This window comes from Rhipicephalus sanguineus, chromosome 8, assembly GCF_013339695.2.
Source record: "Rhipicephalus sanguineus isolate Rsan-2018 chromosome 8, BIME_Rsan_1.4, whole genome shotgun sequence".
Lineage (NCBI taxonomy): Eukaryota > Metazoa > Arthropoda > Arachnida > Ixodida > Ixodidae > Rhipicephalus > Rhipicephalus sanguineus.
Genome location: NC_051183.1, coordinates 61,441,342 through 61,460,382, shown reverse-complemented (window position 1 = coordinate 61,460,382; position 19,041 = coordinate 61,441,342). Strand labels below are relative to the sequence as shown.

The following is a 19,041-nucleotide window of genomic DNA, read 5'->3' as shown; positions in this document are numbered from 1 at the left end:
TTACGTGTCGTGAAAAGAGTGATGTTTGCACGTATGTATGGTCTTAAAGACAGGAAATGTACATGTATATATGCACATGTGGTCTTGTTTCCTTTTGTACCTGTTTGGCCCCAGTGTACCGAGAACAGGTCTGTGTGTGCCAAAGTATGGCACATAGGTAAGTGTCGTCACACCATGCTTGCGAGCCGCTATCAAGCGTGCACACTGTGGGCAGTGCATTCTACCCCTGTTCTAGGAAAGGTGTCAGTACCGGGCCGCGGTTCAGCCTGGTGGGGCACTGTTGGAATGTTGGGTTTACCGCCACTGAGGGTTTGAGCCGGTGTTGCACAATATCTGGGATAGGCCCACATTTTCTTTGGCCACAGATGGACAGACCGATTTCTCGGACCGACTTGTCAAATAATGCTGTGCGTTATAATGTGTCCATCGCTTGTTTTTCTTCCTGTACAGAAGTCGGGCAGCCGGAGTAGCGGTGACAATGGCGTGGCAACCGTCACGCTGTCGAGTCAAAAGATGGCGGGCCTCAAGGACCTCCTCCTCGCGGAGAAACTGAACACCTCGGCAATCCAGCTGCAGCTCACGGCTCAATCGCAGGTCCAAGTGGTCAAGCGGGGCCAATCCAATCCGGCCGGCGGACCCCACGAGCCCACGACGCGACACTCCAAGAGGACGCGCAGAGAATGAGAAGCCCGAATGTCAGACTTCGCTATTGCTGCTGAAGCCCTCCCCATTGTCTTGGTTCTTCACTGCTAAGCGACAACTCTTCGTCTGTTTGCACTCAACGCCATCTGCAGACACGTTCGCAATCCCGTTGGTTTTTAACGGCGCAGTGCCCTACCTGAAATTGCGAAAGCTCTTTGGCTTGGCATTTCTCGCTGTGGCTCCTCAGTACTGTGGCACTCGTTCCCCATTTGCTGCTGCCCTATGTGGCCTGTGGGCCGCCCTATGTGGCCTGCGGGTCACCCTGTGTGGCCTGCGGGTCACCCTGTGTGGCCTGCGGGTCGCCTTTGCTTGAAATGCTCGATCACATTGGTGCGCAAGCGCAGGTGGCGCCATGTTTTGAGATGTGTTGTCGCTGCAGTGTGTGAAATGTTTTAGATCGATTTGTTAGGTCAGCAATTGTGGAATTGTATTTTTTTTTGTGTGTTGATGGGGTCTTGCGCCACAGCGTGAACCTTGTGGTATTGTTGGTTGCACCAACACTTTGTTTTGTGTTGGTTAATGTTGTTTAAAGGTTGGAAAGAGAGGGTGTTTTCGTTCCCCTTCCCATTTTATTTTTATTGTCATTCTTTTTTTTGCATGTACAGACCGCAGGTTCAACCGTATTTGAACTTCATCAGGGGCGGCACCTTGAACAACGTTGAAGAGGCCCCCCAATTCACGCACTGTTGTAGTATACACATCTTTTTGTTGAACCGAGACGTGGGTGTTATTTAAGCGTTCTTTTGTCAAACGTGAATGCCCGGTACGAAGCTTTAAGCCATTTTTAGATTCCCCCCCCCCCTTCATTCCGTTTACGTCGCACATATGTAGTCAGCTCCACATTTAGAGAGCACCGCAGCAGCCAGTTCTGCATCCCTAGGATTTATTCCTCGTGCGTTACTCAGGTGCGCTTTGCCTCGCGTCATTTTGAATGCTGGACGCACAAGACTGGGGAGGGGCACTGCTTACGACATTTCCCAGAATTCGGCAGCATGCAGGCTGCGTAGAGCACAGCCTACGGTGTAGTGCTAGAGCTCAGCCTACGATGTAGTGCGATTCCTGCACTACTGTTATCGATAGCACTGAGTGCTTATAAAGCATTCATTGCTCCTTATCTATGTCACATGGCTTGCATTTGCGAAAGCTTTATTGCCTATAAGAAACTGAATGGTAAGCCCCAAGGTTGTACGGAGATGCACGTTTTTATTCTCGAGACTTGGTAAAAGAAGAGTTTTGGGCTTGCCACTGTTTTGGTATCACCTAAACCTTGGACGTTTGTATCTCACAGCTCGCCTCAGTCCATGAAACAACCTGCGTTGTTGTCTGTAAAATCTGCAGCAGTCTGATGCGTTTCGTAAAACGTTTGCTTACGTGAACATTGTACGTCAACGTTGTACATTCACCTACAACGTGAACATTTCATACAAGGTTCACGTACAACAGTGGTCTTTCGTTAATGGCGTAGAGCCAGTTAGTAAAGGTAATAAGCATATATTAAACTATGCGAAAGAAAGAAATGCAACGTTGTTACAAGGGCATGGAGAAGACGAAGCGGTTGTTCAGAGAAAAACACGGGTCACTGTACAGGAATTGCCTTTGCAATAGGCACACGCTAGATGCGGCGGATACGCGTTTGAAGAGAGAGATGATGAGGTTGCGCTGCTTGTATGCAGCTGTTTGCAACTTTATTCCTCATCAACCTCGCGGAGCTTAGCCTTGTGACAACACGCGCAGTGACAAGTCAGATGTCACGGTATACATGTGAGGTTTATGTGTGTGTATATATGTACATAACTTGTGGTCTTATCTTTGGTTGACTTCTAGTCGAGCATGGTCATTTTGCGCGTTTTCGTGCGTGGGTAATTTAATTCCGTCTCAAATTTTTTTTCTTTCTCGGGAGAAGCTAAATGATTTTTACACCTCGTTTTCGGGTATGATGAGCCTTCTTTGTTTTCTTTTCTCGAATATGTAAAGCTGCTATGGTTTAGTACAGGCTTGGGAACGTTTGTTTCGATGTTTTTCTTAAGTTCCTCGAGTTTATTCTTGCGTCAATTTAGAAAAGAAAATTTTACAACGTTATGAAGCACCTGTGGTAGTTTTGGTGATGGGAGCACTCGCACGCTGTTTCTTTGATGTAGTTGTATCGCAGTTTGCACCAACATTCACATCTCGAGACATATTTATATTGGGCACTGTATTTTAGGAGCGCTCATTCTTTTCTTGATCTAATACCATGGAGATCTAACTTTTCTCTATCGCTATCTCCCACGTTGGCATCTGGCTTGCGTTGTGCTGGTAACGCTTGCATTTGACTTTTACATTTGGTCAGGCTATGGTCAGTGCTTGTGGTAAGAAAGGCATAACACACCTACCAGACCACTTTTCTTTCATGTGCTAGGGAATTTAAAATAATGTAAGGATTCATACTATTTTGCGCTATGAACATGAGATTGAGGAATGAAGCACACTAATGAATTTAACGAAGCGTAGGCTTCTTTCTGCTTTAATCTCCAATGCGTGCACACTATGTGGTGATAACTGTGAGACGACAGCTTAAAGGGACCGACAACTGAGCACAACGTGTGATTAGATCCTGGTAGAAATGAAAAGACCGGGAAATATAGTGACAGATTCCAGCATCCTTTTCGCGTTGTGAGTAGGATTTATATTTTTAAATTGTGCTTAAAGGTAACACAAACCTGTAGGTTGTGCAGCCTAGCGGAAGAGCCTTGAAGCTGGATTATGAAGTCAGTAACTTTGATGTAGTCACTTAGTCTGATGCTGTCATGCGCGCCATAATTGGTCCTCAAAGTTAGAGTATGTATATTATTATCTATCCCCGCTCTGTTCTCTACTGCCTATGAGGTAAGAGGAGTTGCAGAGTGAGAAGCGGCGCTGCCTTCGCGGCTGCCAGTGGCCCCGGTCGAGCCGCAGCGCATGCGCATGGAGTGCACGCATGCGCAGTAAACTGCCACTCGAACACGAACCGCTCTCGCGCTCATTGTTTGCAGCATGTGTTGTGAAGTGTGTATAAGACTTCATATTCGGCACAGATAGAAAAATTCGTATTAAAAATGTTTCGCGGCATTTTCCCCGTTTCCATTCCGTGGCTAGACACTCTGACCAGTTAGCTTTTTGTTGCGCTAAAGAAAATAGGTGCCCTAAAAAGTGGTTGTCAGTCCCTTTAAGGGTGTAAAAAAAAAATCTTTTTAAATGGGGAAAGTAGTAGATAGGTGCACATTAACGGAGTGCCCGAAAGCTCACTTGGTGTAGTTAAGGCTTAAAGGGACACTAAAGAGAAACAGGAAGTTCAGTTGGAATGAAAGAAGGGCCTTAAGGAATGCATACAGCTTTTGTCCAGTGCAAAAATACGACATTAGTTGAGAAATTCGTAACCAACGACCAATTATGTCTTCAATTTATCTCGGTGCAAATTCGGCGTTAAACCAATGTTGCTGCAGGCTTCATTGCCTTAAATGAATTGGAGATTGCCACAATAATTTGGCCACTGCTTCCGCGTTCGCTGCGATTGATGTTGTTGCCAATGCCGAACCTTGCAATGAAGATCTTTCCAGGGATGCAGGATTGCGTTTTCGCGGCTTCAGCCAAACGGAGCACAAAATGATGATTGATGCTTGCGTTGCAGGAGTTTCTGGTACCACAGCAAGGTGCCTGTAACACCGCCGGAAAGTGAAGCCTCGCGTCTTTTTGCAGAAGGCAAGGTGTCCGATTGTCAATTGCAGTTCTTGTATGCTGTATTTCATTTTGCGTTTTTATAACAACGATGAATAGCTCTTGACTAATTGCAGCGGTGCTGCGTTTGCTATCTTCGACACCGCAAACATCTAGTGCGGGATATTTGAAGTCGTATGAGCACCTACCTCTCATTTTTTTAAAATTATTTATTTTATTAAGAACGGCACGACTGTGATTTTAATGGGATAATTTACCATTAAAGTGCAAAAGAGAAAGTTCCTGTTTCTTTTTAGTGCTCCTTAAGACCTGTGACTTATGTCAATTGCATTTCCAAAGAATCTTATAGGGTAGTCACTTTTATCTCTGCAGAAATGTCACTGCAAAAGTTAGACAAGTGGCAGGAACCTTGACGTAAAAAAATGCTTTCAGATGAAGCAGTGAAATTGTGATAAACTTTACGGAACTAAAAAAAAACCCACCAGTATAGGTATAACCCATCTATTTAACAGTAGACAATTACGAACCAGAATATTTGAGACCACATTGAACGTACATGCCGTTTGAGTTCAGTGGCAACAAAGAGTATTTATCTTGAGCGATTGGCGACCATGGCAGAATCGCAATATGTGGTACTGCTGCAAAGGACAAACACCAAGAGTGCTGGACTGTTGTCGTGTTAGAAGTGTAGGGGAAGGTTGGTAGTTAAAGGGACACTAAGCTCGAATAAAAATTTATGTCAGAATGAAAGGTCAGTGTTTGGCAATGTCTAATACGTCATTATTATCAATAGCAGTGCTCTAGTAATTGACAAATTAAGGTAAATGTAGGACACTATATGCGCCACCAGTGGGACGTTTTGGGATGAGCCCGATGACGTCAAGAGTCCTTAGTATAAATTATCAGTAGTATTCAAGCTACTTATAGTAAAAAAAAAACATCCCGAGCATTGCAAGACGTAATGAAATGCTGCTTGTACATGGAAAAAGCTTGATGTTACAGTGGAGAACGGCACGGTTAGTGCAGAAGTTCCATTTTCGCCGGGCTTCGCTCCGCTCACATGGTCGTGTTTCAATGGTAGTTTTGTTATCGTGTACTGCTGCATGTGCCTTGCACGCTCACGAAAGTCGCTTTAGCGGAAACTTCAACAAAATGCCATGTCCATGTGATATTGTGTAATGTGCCCTTCAGGGCAGAAGCCACAGCGTCGGCTGCTGGGCAGTAAAGGCAGGCAACATTGGACAAGGCAAATGCCACGTCAGGAGGCCTTTTCAGGCACGCGATTTGAAGTGCGTTAACGCCGTGTGGACCACTGAAACGTTATTTTCATTCAAAATAAGCATTTCCTTGGCATGAAACAAGCACTACGAGGTCTCTGGAATGCTATTTCAACAATCAACGTCGACTTTACATTTGCCTTTAGTGTCCCTTTAACAACGTTGCTTGAATCACGGTAAATCTGTGCGACGATCTTTCCATGTTACGTTCAGTTGATGGTCAGCCGTTGTTGGTTTCCCAGCACCAGCTGCCTGCTGAACTAACCTCAAGTGTGAGGAATGGAAACGGCACCGACATACTTGCTGTCGGCATGTTGTCACTTGCAGATTGTGTATTGCGGTTTTGCCATGCCGATAGCCACTCACTTGCACTACCACCTTTTCAGTGCACCTTACACGATTTCATAAAAGCTCCGTTGTGCCTTTGTTGAAATGTTGGCCTAGAAATCTGAAACTTGGCTCTCTCAGTTTACTTTGACTTGGGATTCATGCCATCTTGCTGTCGGGTTTCTGTCAACGCAGTGTTTCGGTTGCTTATCCTCAGAAGGTCGCAATACTGTTCATGGTCATCTGCGATGAAAATCTTTAGCTAAATTCTTTACGAGTGATGCCACCAAAGCAATCTTGGCAGGGCCACAATGTTGGTAATAGTGCAGTATAATGGTAATGTTTAAGTGTAGGTAATGGATAGGAATGGTGTAGTAATGCTAGCTGCCTTCGAACAGCGCCTAAACAGATGATGCGTGCACCTGGTTGTAGTCCATATGACATAGGTGTGGCTGCATTGAAATCTTCCGTATGACATTCCACAAGGTCCGTATGATTTCCGTATATTTTAAAGTATATGCAGATTCCTAAAATTTCATTAAATGTCCATATTAATTTTACGGACAACGTATGGAATTGGAATGCGTACGGAAGGTTTCAATGAGGAGGCATGCCACCTCCAAGGTGTTTCAGCTCTGTTTATCTCTGAGGTCATATGAATGAGCCATGCTTTTCAGGTCGCACATTTGTTGTGTTACTTCCCTCAATGGTAATGACACCTCTGCGATCCACTTGCATTTCAAATGTCAAACATTGCATGAAGACTCTTCTGTATCTTCACTTTGAAACCAGGCTCTTGGTACGGTTTAAGATTTTGCTACGTTTGGCATTCAGTAGACTCCACCGGGAACGTTGGAACTGGCAACTGTCGATGTCTGCAGTAAACCATCTATGTCGCTCGCAAGGCTTGGTGTGTGGTAGTGCTAACTCCGCCAGAAGTGGTGCGTGACATGCCCGTGGCGCCATTAGAGGGTCCAGAAGAGGGCCGACTGTCGGCTCGCTTGAATTGGGAGAAGTGTGCACTTGAAATGCTGAAGTTTAGGCTGGCACGTCAGAGTACTTAAAGTACTTAAGCTACTGCCGGCTGACTTCGCATTATTCGGGGCCAAGCACGCTAACCAAGTGCTATGATAAAGAGCTTAGCTCCTAGGGGCTGATTTCCATTCTGCAAAACCGTCTTTCTTAGAGAGCACTAAAAAAAAAAATGCCTGTGCATGCCTTCTCAACTAGTATGGTTGAAATCGGCTAGAAATAACTCCAAAATTCTGCATTGAGACTAGCTTTACTGAATCACTGCTTCTTTAACTAACGTTTCCTGAGCCAGTTTTATACAGTAGTCTGGCCTAACGTAGTGTTTGCTTTTAGTGCCGCGTGAGGAAGTTTCAGAATAGCCATTTTGCTTCACGTTAAACGAAGGTCCATCGAACACCAAGAACAACGCCGGCTAGTGTAGAAGCGTCCTGTATAACTCAGTGTAACACTTTTTTATGCAAACCAGATTCACATGGTACACACAATTCGTGACATATTGATTTGATCGATTAATGTGTATCGGTGCAACTGCCATACTTGTGCAAAGCTGAAAGAAATGTGCGCAGCAATTTTGGTAATACTTCGATCGGAAAGAGTCATCACACATAGCTTTCCATCTGCACAACGAGGTTCTGTGGCGTGGCGTGACGTTGCCGTAATGTTGACAAGCAACAACAAATTTAATGTAAACTTAAAATGTTTCGCGCTTCCTAGCCTCCGCATTTACCGAGTCAATCATTTGTACGTGCAGGAAATTTTAAAGCATCTACAACTACAACTACGAAAATGTGTATGTTACCATTCCTGTAAATGCTCTCTGTAGCCAGACGTTGCAAGCTGCAAACTGGTGGCAGGCTGTGCCAGCTGTATTGTGCGAGCAGTTTAGCTTTTTCCAAGCATGGCATTTCAATATCTCCAATAGGGTTGGCACTAGCATTTAGTAGCATTAGCATATGTAGAAAAAAAAAGGCATTTTGTACCGTTTATACCTGCCTGCGCAGGTTTCAAAGCACGTTTTGATAGGCCACAGTTTTTTTTCACCGTGAACCGTGTAGGTAGCGATGCTCCTATATAAAAAAAAAACTTTTTCCGCGACTTGTATATGCGGAGTTCGTAATGAGACGATGCCGTAAAGGCAGTAGTGGCACTAATGTGGAAGGAGATTATGAGGTCACAGTATTACTGTTTAATTTGGACTACTCGTCGATAGATTTCAGTTCAACGAGGTCTGCCTCTGTGTTTGGAGAACATTAATCAAATGATTAATTATAGTTGAATGAATTGATGACAAATGAATTGAATGGGCCTAGGAGCAAGAGAGAAAATGCTATTTGCTTAGCTTACGATAAAACTTTCATTTTATTGATATTTATGAATGTGTGTAGCAACCTTTAGCGATATCTATTCCTAGTGCTTCTGACGACACTAGCTCCTGATTAGGACCACACGCCAGGTGTAAAAGATCAGTAAAATGCTACAAGATGCTCGTAATTAGAAAAATGAGGCAGCAGACAGGCTCATAAGCCGATGATACTTCATAAAAGAGAGTTTTAAATATTTTGCTGCACAGGACCATGCAGGTGACAAGAATTCAGATTACCTGACAGAGAGCTGTCTAATTATTGATCCGAGCGTAATTTGAGTTAGTTTCTGTTGATCTGCAGACTGAACAAGTGCTTGGCGAGGTAGGCTGATTGTAACATGCGCCTTTTGTTTTTGTCTACAAGAGAATGTCCGAAAAATTTTTATCCCATACTCCCCCGCTGCATTTGATGCTAGTGCATTTAGGGCATTTGAAATGTGTACCGGAGAATGGACAGGGTCATGACTTTTTTGTGAGCTAGATATCTCTAGTTAGTACTGCTCATGGAACATTGAAGCCCCAAAGAGTCTGCAAGACATTTCATTGTCAAGAGCTGTGCGCTTCACTATAAGAGCAAGTGTGTACGTAAAATAGTCGCAACGATTGTTTTATTGGATTGTAATTCTTTAGGACTCGCTTCACGACTGTATGAACATGCGGTTGGCACCTTTACGCAAGAGCTTGTATCTGTGTGAATGCGCAGTTTCCTTGGGCTTACCACAGTTTTTGTGGTCACGTCTGTTAGGACATCCAGAAGTGTGCGCTTCTGGGGTTTATGCAGCAGTGAAACAGGTGTCATCACTGTTGACTTGTCGGTGCAAAAATTGTTCTTGTCGATGCACGGTTGTGCGTGGGAGAAAGGGATCGTAAGAGTTGTAGCAAGTTATGTGCGGTATTGTTGCAAGGACTGTGCATGACGTTGCAAAAGTGCGCTTAAATTGCTGCGCGCAACATATGGAAAATGTTCTCGACAGCCTAGCGTTGCGAAGCCGGCACTGTCTGCGTAGGCTGGAAGATATTCTGTGAGGATGGCAGTTGCGGTCACTACGGTGTGCAAAAAAAGTTCCTGGAAAGAATCTTGACGTTTGTTGAGAGCCGTTGCTGTTGTGGAAGTTTGCAAAGGTTCGGTTTTCAACACTGTCGCCGGGACGTCAACTGTTGTGTCGATTTGTCGATGGTGACAACGAGTTTTGGCTATTCAGCGCGCGCTCGCTGCTGTTGAAGTGAAGGGTATTTGTTGCATGCAGTCGAAAGTCTATTCCGCGTGAGAGAGGAAGGATTATCGTCGTTGTTGAGGCCGCATTTTCGCCGCCGCTGTGATTGACGAGTTCCCAGGTTTATCCTCCAGATTGATGCAAGAAGTGATGCACAATATGCTGTACAGAATTGTGACGACGTGTGCCCATATTTTTGTTAGAAAGCAGGTGTTCGTGGCCGCTTTCGTTTGTTGCGTCTGCCTGTTCTGCGTTTTGCCGGTGCCCTCGCTCGAATGGAATTCCTCTCAGGTTCGTCTTTGTGGTGGATGTGGAGGCTTGCTTCATCCTATTCCTTGGCTTACCGGATGGTTAAGATGAGCCCAAATAATTGAAACATTGTATGGCTCGCAGAAAGTGATAAGAATTTGTTTTGTGTTGTAGTTTGCTTGTAGTGTAAGCACTGAAAGTGGCAAAGGTTGAAATGACATAGCTCAGACATGCCTGTTTGTCTTTTCACTTTTGAGAATGAATTCACTCTTGCAAGGTTTCATGTGTACGCTTACGTTTCACGTGCACGTGGCAGCATCTATGCATTGCAAAATTCTTGGCACCATGCTTAAGACAGCATACCTGATACTATGTTATCAATGCCGTTGGCCATAAATGCCAGCCCATTTGGTGTTGGGCCCGATTCTCCTCACCGACAAAACACTGAATCAGGGCATCAGTGTCTGTCGTGAGACAGCATTTTTTCACTAGATTCTTCTAAACGGCATGCCAGTGACATTAGCCGATGTTCTCAATGTCCCCTGTGTCTCATTTTCAAAGACAAAGCCGGGATAAAACATAGTATAATGTGACCGTGACGTGATGCCATCACGTCACGTTTTGTCATGACATCCGGCATTTGACGTATTGTAAATTGGGACTCAGGCTTGTTGAAGCAATCGTGTTTGTGAATGTAAACAAACGAGCATGTTACCCAAGGAGTAGAAGTGATAATGTTCCATAAGACGAGCGAGGATACTTACTCGGATTTACCGAACCTCTGCACTTGTTATGACAACCCTCATTCCAAACGAAGGAACATACTTTCAGCGGTAGCAGACTTGTAGCTTGACTAGGAGTTCCGTTAGAGCGAAGGTAACAGTGCCGGGCATTTCGAATGCTTCGGGTGTATTTGAAAAGATCTCGACTTGTTGAGGAGATGGCTCGACCGGTAGAGTGTGCCACCAAAGTACCACTGTACATAGCATGCTAGAGAAGTAGCCTATCTATCTGTTGAATGTTTAGTGGCTCGTATATTTTTCGCTTGTTACTTGTTTCTTGCGAGGGAGGCCCAACTCCAAGCTGTGCGTACTCCATACGAAATACGTCGGTTCTTGTGAGCTGTACATTGCATCTGTCATGGTCACGTTGTAGTCAGACGTGTGTACCAGTGTGTGTGAGGAGGCTGTGTCGAGTTGCATTTCACGATTGCGAGCATTTATGCAGAGCAGAGCGTTTTACGTTGCTTAGCCCGAACCCCACTTCACATGAGAAGGAAAATGCCTTAGTTCATAATCCTTACCTGGGCATTGTGGGTTTGAACTTCTGTGACCTTTTCAAAGCATGATAGGCTGGTCAAAGAAAAGGCTAATTTGCAATTTTAATTGCGTGATTTTCAGCGAGATTGTTTTGAAGGGCAGGACCGAGGCTCTCTAGAAGCATGTCTACATTGCCACTCAAGAAAACAAACTCATGCAGTCGTTTTGTCTGTGGTAATGCTGTAAATTGCCTTTGGTACCAAATTAGTGCATTCATCTTTGTATTGGCTGAGCACGATGCTCAGTGGATTTTATGAAGTGGGAAGCACTAACAATCGAGATTTGAGACATACAAGGAACACTGTGATATGCTTGTTGGAAAACTGAATCGACTGCCTGTATCACAGAAACTACTTACTCTAGGGTTAAAGCATTACAAAGACGAGTAGGACTACAAAAGTACACCATAGCTTATGTATTACAGGCTACTAACAAACAAAACAGCATTACACAATATGCGGAAGCGATAGGGGCTGGACGGCCGTTCTGGTCAGGGCTTGGTTTTGAGACAAATTAAGTTTCATGCTGGCATGCTCCTGGGAACATTGATCTTGGGTTGAGGATCACCACTAGATGTAAACTATAGTGAACAGCACATTGATCGAATGGGCGAGATTTTCTTAAAGGAATTGGTTGCCATGACATCTCGTCCCCACTCTCGCCTCTTAGCTTTGAGCTTGCCCGTGCCAATGCTTTGTGAGTGGAACAGTGAAATATTCCAGGTTCGTTTGAAGGACGGCCATGGGTTTTTCGTTTTTCAACGTGGAAGCCGGGGTTCGGGCAGAGGTTCTTGCTTCAGGAGGTCACGGAGCGGTCCCTCACGAGCTTTACAAGTTCCGCACGGCCAAAGGAAAAAAATTATCTTGGAAGCGCGAGATGGCGTTGACATTTTGCGTCACGCAATGTGATCCGAGAGTCAATGGCGTGGCCCGCTTTTGCTGCGAGTTTTTCGGGTGGTGTCCCCTCCGTTGCCGTTCCTCGAGTGGAGATGTACGCGTAGTCGTAGCGGTTGTCGGCTTGTGCATATCGCCTGTTTAGTGTGTGTCTAACTCACATGTCAGAGCTATGCAAGTCCACAAACCGCGCACACACTTTTCCTGGGGGTGCTGAAAACGCTTCAGCCTGTCGCATCCCCCCCCCCCACCCTCCCAACCACTTCTACCTTACAAGGTCGATTCCCCCCTGTAGAGAGAGAAACTGTGATGTTTTTTTTTTTCGTCTCCTGCTCTGATCTTTGATCTGTAGAAACCGGTTCTGCTTTTTGTTAAAAAAAAAAAAAACGCGCTTGTAAATAGTCTGACCTCATTACAGCAAAGTCGTATCCAGCACAAAAATACCTTTGTTACGTCCGACTCTGTCTTCTGAACTCATCAAACATGGATATAGCGAAGTTTCGGATATTACGAATTTCCGGATATAACGAATTCTACAAGTGTTGCTGTTTGATGTGAACACGTGATGAATACAGGCTTATACTGGAAGTCTGGTATACCAAAGGTATTGGTGTGTCTGATGCGATTTTGTGATGGGGTTATAATTATAATACATTCATTGAAGTCCGACATTAGCGATAAGGATTTCAGATCTACTTTTCTTATATCCATGTTCTTTCGTTCTTCGTTAACCTACTACTATCTTTCCACCAACTGTCGATATCTCAAACAACCCAAGTGTCAGCCCAACGTTTGATCTTGCATAAGCACAGTTCACCTTATGCCTCACTCTTTGAGGCTTGGGTCGACTTCTCAATCACCATTTCTGCATTTAATGCAGCTTTTTTTTCTTTTTTATGGAAACACTTTTGTAAAAGCATTTGTGAAACTGGCACAGATAACGCACCAGAAAATGTTATACTATATTATCTGTTGTTCTTAATTTTTTTTTTACAACACTTAATTGGCATGAGGAGACATCACATTGCATGTACTGCTAATCTATTGGCTCCTCTAAAAAAAAAATGAAGAAAGAAAGCTGTTTGGAATACTCACAACTTCATTTTGGTCACCTTGATATTGGTATCGTCTTCGCACTGCACGATGTATTTTGTCTACAGGTTGTTTTCATGTCTCAAGTGATTATAGATCGATTATCCTAGCAGTTTGCTTTGCAAGTGTAATTTTGCATTTTACGGAGTAGTCAGAGTGCCAGTTTTCAAGCATTTCGGCGTTGCATCACTGCAAGCCAGGTTTTCCATTTTTGACAGAGTCATCACTGTTTGTGCTCTGTGTTCAATGTTTGTGGACGAGGTCAAATCGATTGACATTAGCGAAATATTACTAATGGCTCTATGAGTCGCCCAGCTTTTTTTCTCTGTTTATTTTCCGAATGGAAAAAAGACCAATGTTGTCAAAGTCGGTGTGTGTGTACTTTCTTTTCTTCTTCCTTGATGCACGTAGTGTGTTCTCTCAATGCATGTGCACCTAATGTATCACTTATTTTGTACATAAAACCATGTGGGTAGTCAGTGTATATCTTTGGTTCACAATTTACAGCTGTCATTGATCATGTATGCATGCATGTACGGAGTGAAAAAAGTGCAAGTCATGTTTTGGCTCTACTTTCGCGTGTGTGTTTTTCTCTTACTGGCAGAATTTGGTAGTTTGTCCACACTGACCAGGGTTGCCATTCTGCACACTGGCGAATTCCGCCATGTTGCCAGATGCGCCATCTTGTCAGCTCCGATTGGCTGAGAGGGCTGCTACGTCCTTTCTGACTAGTTTAAAATGTCGCCATTACAGAATTTGACAATATGGCAGAATTCAACATTGCCAAGAATAGTACCCTTGTTCTCTTTTTCCATTCTTTTTCACACAAGACAGATATATTATGCAATAGCTTTTGTTTAGTTTTTTTTCTCTGTACAGCAACATTTATTTTGATTTGAAAGTTATACAGAAATATTCACGCACAGTTGCACAACACTCAAAACACAGTTTCTCCGGTTAACACGGTTCCTCTTTTTTTTCTTACATGTGGTAATTAAGTTGGGTGCCGAGTGCTCATCGGACTTGCCACTGGAAAAAGAAGAAAAGAAAAACAAATAAAATATGTCTGGTCAGTATTTGAAACTGGTGTCGATTCACTCACTCGCGTCTATTCGTATTATGCACACGTACGCTATATCCGGGTGTACGTTGTAGTGCACATTTAGGTTTTGTTTAGTGGCTGCACATATAAGCGGAGACTCTTATGAAACAAAACGCGGTTGGAATTTAAGGCGCGGCGAAAGATGATGCGATCATGGTGGGCAGTTAGTTTATCAAGTGGAATAGTTCCGTGCAATGAAAACATAATGCAATTCGTCCCATAGCCTAGGAGTGCTATCGGCATTTAAATCACTCAGTATGCAGAAAATAATCGTAGCGAGCAGGCATTCAACAGCGGTATACGTTGCAGTCAAGTATCAGCGCAGTCTTGTAAAGTAATTACCCGCAAATTCGCTTCGCCAGGACCAGTGGCCGCAATTTGTTCGAGCTCGTCTCGCTTTTGCTGTTGCCTCTTCACTTTCTCGGGATCCTTGATTCCCCTGTGCTCTTGCTCCTTGAGCCTTCGTTCCGCGGCTTCGGCCATCTGTTGCCGCTTCACGGTCTGCGCAGCGTCAACGATCGATGCATCATACCACAGCAAAACATCCGGCAACTAAACGCGATCATATGCGTGCACCTGAACAGTCAACACTGCGGTCACTGAAAACGCGTTAAAGATGGGTTGTCGTACCGCATCAACTCCTTGGGGTGTAGTTATGTCGGCGCCCGAACCTTTGAAGCAGCTCATGCAGATCCCCATGACTGGATTGGGACCGGCAGCAAGGTATATGCCGGCAGTTTTAGCCTGGGATTTCGCCTTGCCCCTACGCGCGTATGTAAACAAGCCCCACAGCTGCCGGTGAGCGTTGCTCGACTGAGCTTCGAACACCTCGAATACTTCTAGTTTCGGATCGGTTTCAGCCGGAAGTGACGGCTAACGTCTGGCTACGCTGCGGGTGTAGTTTGAAATGTTAGTGCAGAAACGTCTCATCCCAATTTGACAACTATGATTGCCGTTTATGACGTTTACCAGTTGTTGCGCTATCTGTTGTAAGTTAAAGTAAACATTTATTTGTATTGTTTTAATAATGACAACGTAAGTTAGTGCACTTAAATGCGCGAGATGGCGCTACAGGCTGTAAGTTGCAGAAAATTGGGCGGTTTATTTTAAGATTTTGTTACTGGCGAGACCGAAAAGCTCTCAAGCGCAACGCTGTTTACTACAGTGTTCTAGAAGTTTATAGTGCGCTCACTGAGCGGCGGAGCGTGACGCACTTCATGTCGCCGCCGACAGGCGGCGCGGCTCACAGCGTCACCTGAAACTTTCCGGCGGGTTGCAGGGCGCGGATGCGACATTTGTTTTCGTGGCCGCTACAGGGAGCGACCGCAGCGCCGCCATTCGGTAGAGCCTGAAACGCCCGTTTTAGGCACTTTTCTCCCTAAAGACGGCCACTGGCCTAGGTACTGAGGAGAAGAACGCCCCTAGCTCCACTTGTCCCTAGCTTAATCGGCAGCCATAGGCCATGCGCGCTTCACGCCGGTGTCAACCCACGCCAAGGTAAGTTTTTGCATTCGCTGTCCTGCGGTGTTTTCTATCGCGCGACGGAGCAAATGAGTTAAACGGGCCAAGCCTTCTGCCTGGTGTGCTGTGTTTGTGTGCCGTTCGCCTTCGAACTCTACCTTTGTGAATTTGCACCCTGTGTGAGCATCGGCCCGTCACACAGTACAAGTGCTTAGCTCGAGCTCGGTTGTAGTCGAGGTGGAACTACATTCAACAATTCATTATTTACGTGACGCTACGGCCTCAGTCCCGAAACTTGATTTGGTGCAATTATGTTACTGTTACTGCAGCTTCTGATCGATGCAGCTATTTTGCTGGAGGGAGGCTTCAATGTAATAGAGTTACTGTTTTGTACTACATGTCTGTGTCGTTCTCTGCCATTTGATATGTCATGATACACTTCACGTGTAGATGGTCGACGCTACCATCTATCCAATACATTACATGGTTCTCAGTGCAACTGTCTAGCGCTAATTGTACCATTTTTATTACGTACCTCACTTCGCTGCAAGTGTGCTTCTTCACAGCCCTGTGCTTCTTCGCAGCACGGGGCACAGGCATAACAATTGCAGCACGTTTGGTGTAATGCAGTCCTACCATCAATTTGTATAGGCAAGACAACACATAGGACAGTGCACATTGGAACTTTGTGCAAAGTTTAGGTATTCCCTGTGACCTTGGGCGCTGCTGACAAATGTCCCATTTGTCTGGTTTGCGTAGAATGCTAAAATAATTTGCTGCATCAGCCAAGGCAAAGCAGAAAATTAAGCTGGAAATGGCCACTTCTCTGCATTACAAGCTCTGTGGAGTGGTGCTGTAAATTCTGCATTGCCAGATATTGTTGCGTTAGAATCTGACTACCTGCAAAATTTTGACTGGCACAAGCACCCAGTTGCCGTATTTCTGGTAGACCAGCTGCACTATTATTACAGCTGTTGTTTCCCTGGTTTTGTCCTAGCAAAGACGCCACCTGGTTCAAACAGCCCACGTACAACTGTGACTAAACTGTGAATAGCATGCACACATACACACTTTAATCGCTATGGTTTACCTTTAGATGCAACAGATTTCAAAGAACACTGACTGCAACGGTTGATATCACTTCCTTTAGAAACTTGCTCGAAGCACATATCATTCTGGTGTAAAGCAGCTTGCACAGTTGTAAGAAAGCGGGCAGTTACGATTACAATTTGCAGTGTTCCACTACTTCATTCTTTAAGGGGCTCCTGAACCACTTTTCCAAGTAATCATCGAATGACCTCAGTATCGGGCCTCACGAATCGATTGCCGCAAAAATTTCTTGAATTCGTCAAGAACGAATAGAGTTACAGGGATTTGACACGCTTTCAGTGCTTCCCCTCTTCTCTCAGCTTGCTCGAAGGTACACGTGGAGGGATGGCATAGAGGAAAGAATTCACGTCATGAGCTTGAGCATGCATGATGAAACATGATTGCTCTCTGTTCTCATTATTCCTGTGCATGAGTGTGGCTACTATAGAGCACAGGGCCAGCGTGTGGCAGCACCTTGGTGGCAAGAAACGCATCTTATCCAAATGCCGCTCTTTATTTATGTGGGATATTGGCCTGCTATGTGTTGTTCAATGTCAAACAGCAGGTGCCGACAGCTGTGAAAAGAGTGAGCACAGCCCCCTGTATGGGGGGGGGGGGGGGGAAAGAGGGTGCCTGTGAAAATGGTAACTTCACGCTCCACTTCTAATCTCTCCTTGTTGCGCATGACTGCAAGGCTTGGCTGAGCTTTTCATAGTGGTGTCTGCTTTCCACAGGATGTGGTTTCTGAGCAAAGAAACAACTGCTTGCAGCGCGAACTCAACACAAGGACAAAAGAAGACGCGGTGCTTGTTCGTGCCTTTTGTTTTTGTGGCAAGTTCACACTGCAACCAGTTGTTTCTAATGATCTACCAACTTTCCGACTCTCGTTGACTATGTTTTCTCACCAAGGCTACATTTTTTCACCAAGCCTGACCGGTGGTTCATGACCTCTTATAACAACTTTTTCATGAGCAGAGTATCCATTAAAGCTTTATGCCACATTAAAAAAAAATCATAGAATCGGCCCACATTAGTAAACACAAAAAAGTGAAAAATTACATTTATTGAAATTCTACATCTGTCTTTCCACTACTTTCTTTTTCTATGTGCGATTTTCAACTTTAGAAGGCATCTGATTATTTATTTATTTATTTGAGAATACCTCACAGGCCCCGTAAGAGGCATAGGGTGAGGGGGCATACAGTACAATTCAATACATTGTATGGTTGTATACACACTCTACATTTCAGAATTCTAAATGTGCATGGTGTGGCTGCACTATAACATGCACAAAATATACAGCTGTATCCTTACCAGGAAATAGCTATATTTTCACATTAAGCTGAGGCATCTGCATATTTAAATAAGTGTTGCAATACTTTATTGGATGGCTGTGCATTTGGGCACATGTGGCTGGCGGTTATCACAATCTTTGTATACAGGGCAATCTTGAGCGGTCATGCTTTATATCCTATAGATCTTCGACTAAGATTTTCTTGCTTGTCACTTTTATCAGTATCGAAACTTTGCAGTATTCATGCATCTTACAGTACCTTTTTTTTTTTGGCGAAACCGACCTGTTACTAGAAGATGTACTAATATGATAAAGGTCTTCAAACTTAGGTTAGCTCTTCGTGATTGTTGCCAGAAGAAATAATTTACTCCAGTAATCAGAGTGGAGTGTTGGGTGGTACTTTGTAAGTGTACGCAATGATCTGCAGTGATGTTTTCAGGCTTGCTAACATGAAAGCAGTAAAACAAGCTGGCCACTTTTACAGCAGTATACAACTTATCCTGAAACAAGCAAATCACAGTGGTACCACTACCTGCAGCAGTGACACTTAGGTTGTATCACAGCCTGTGCCCTATACTGGTACATCATTGAAAGACTCATCTAGCCTGCACAGACGTCATTATTGTCATTGCACCTCGAGGTGGCTAACTTCTTTTTAGTACCATGTCATCTGTAACTCCGCTCATTCCCATTCTTTACTGGTTTGAAAAAATTTTGCGGCAATAGATTCATGAGGCAATAAACTGATAAGCTATTATATGATTACTTGGAAAAGTGTTTCAGGAACACTTTAACATACACTGTGTGTTCTAGCATGCTGCTGTTACCAAGGTTGATGCACAACATGGTTTTGACACAAGAAGTCAAGACACCACAAACGCCAACTATCAACTGCAAAGGCACACAATGGCGGGAAAAAAAGAAGACATGAAAA

General features: G+C 44.4%; 2 protein-coding genes across 3 annotated transcripts in view; one reads left to right on the top strand and one right to left on the bottom strand.

The window, feature by feature from the left end:
- LOC119402009 (menin-like) overlaps positions 1 to 14,244 on the top strand; it is a 57,766-nt gene extending 43,522 nt beyond the window's left edge. For both annotated transcript variants that reach the window (XR_007417129.1, XM_037669042.2), the window contains one exon: positions 451 to 14,244. Coding sequence is in view for 1 of the 2 variants with exons in the window: in XM_037669042.2 (XP_037524970.2) it covers positions 451 to 470 (20 nt within the window). In the remaining variant the exon portion in view is untranslated. The remainder of the gene's footprint in view (positions 1 to 450) is intronic.
- Positions 14,012 to 15,076, bottom strand: LOC119402010 (small VCP/p97-interacting protein). Its single transcript, XM_037669043.2, has 3 exons — positions 14,894 to 15,076; positions 14,606 to 14,764; positions 14,012 to 14,190 (listed from the first exon to the last, which is right to left on the bottom strand). Exons 1-3 carry the CDS (start codon positions 14,960 to 14,962, stop codon positions 14,176 to 14,178), a joined length of 243 nt encoding a protein of 80 aa, XP_037524971.1. The 5' UTR covers positions 14,963 to 15,076; the 3' UTR covers positions 14,012 to 14,175.
- Between the last annotated feature and the right edge of the window lie 3,965 nt (positions 15,077 to 19,041).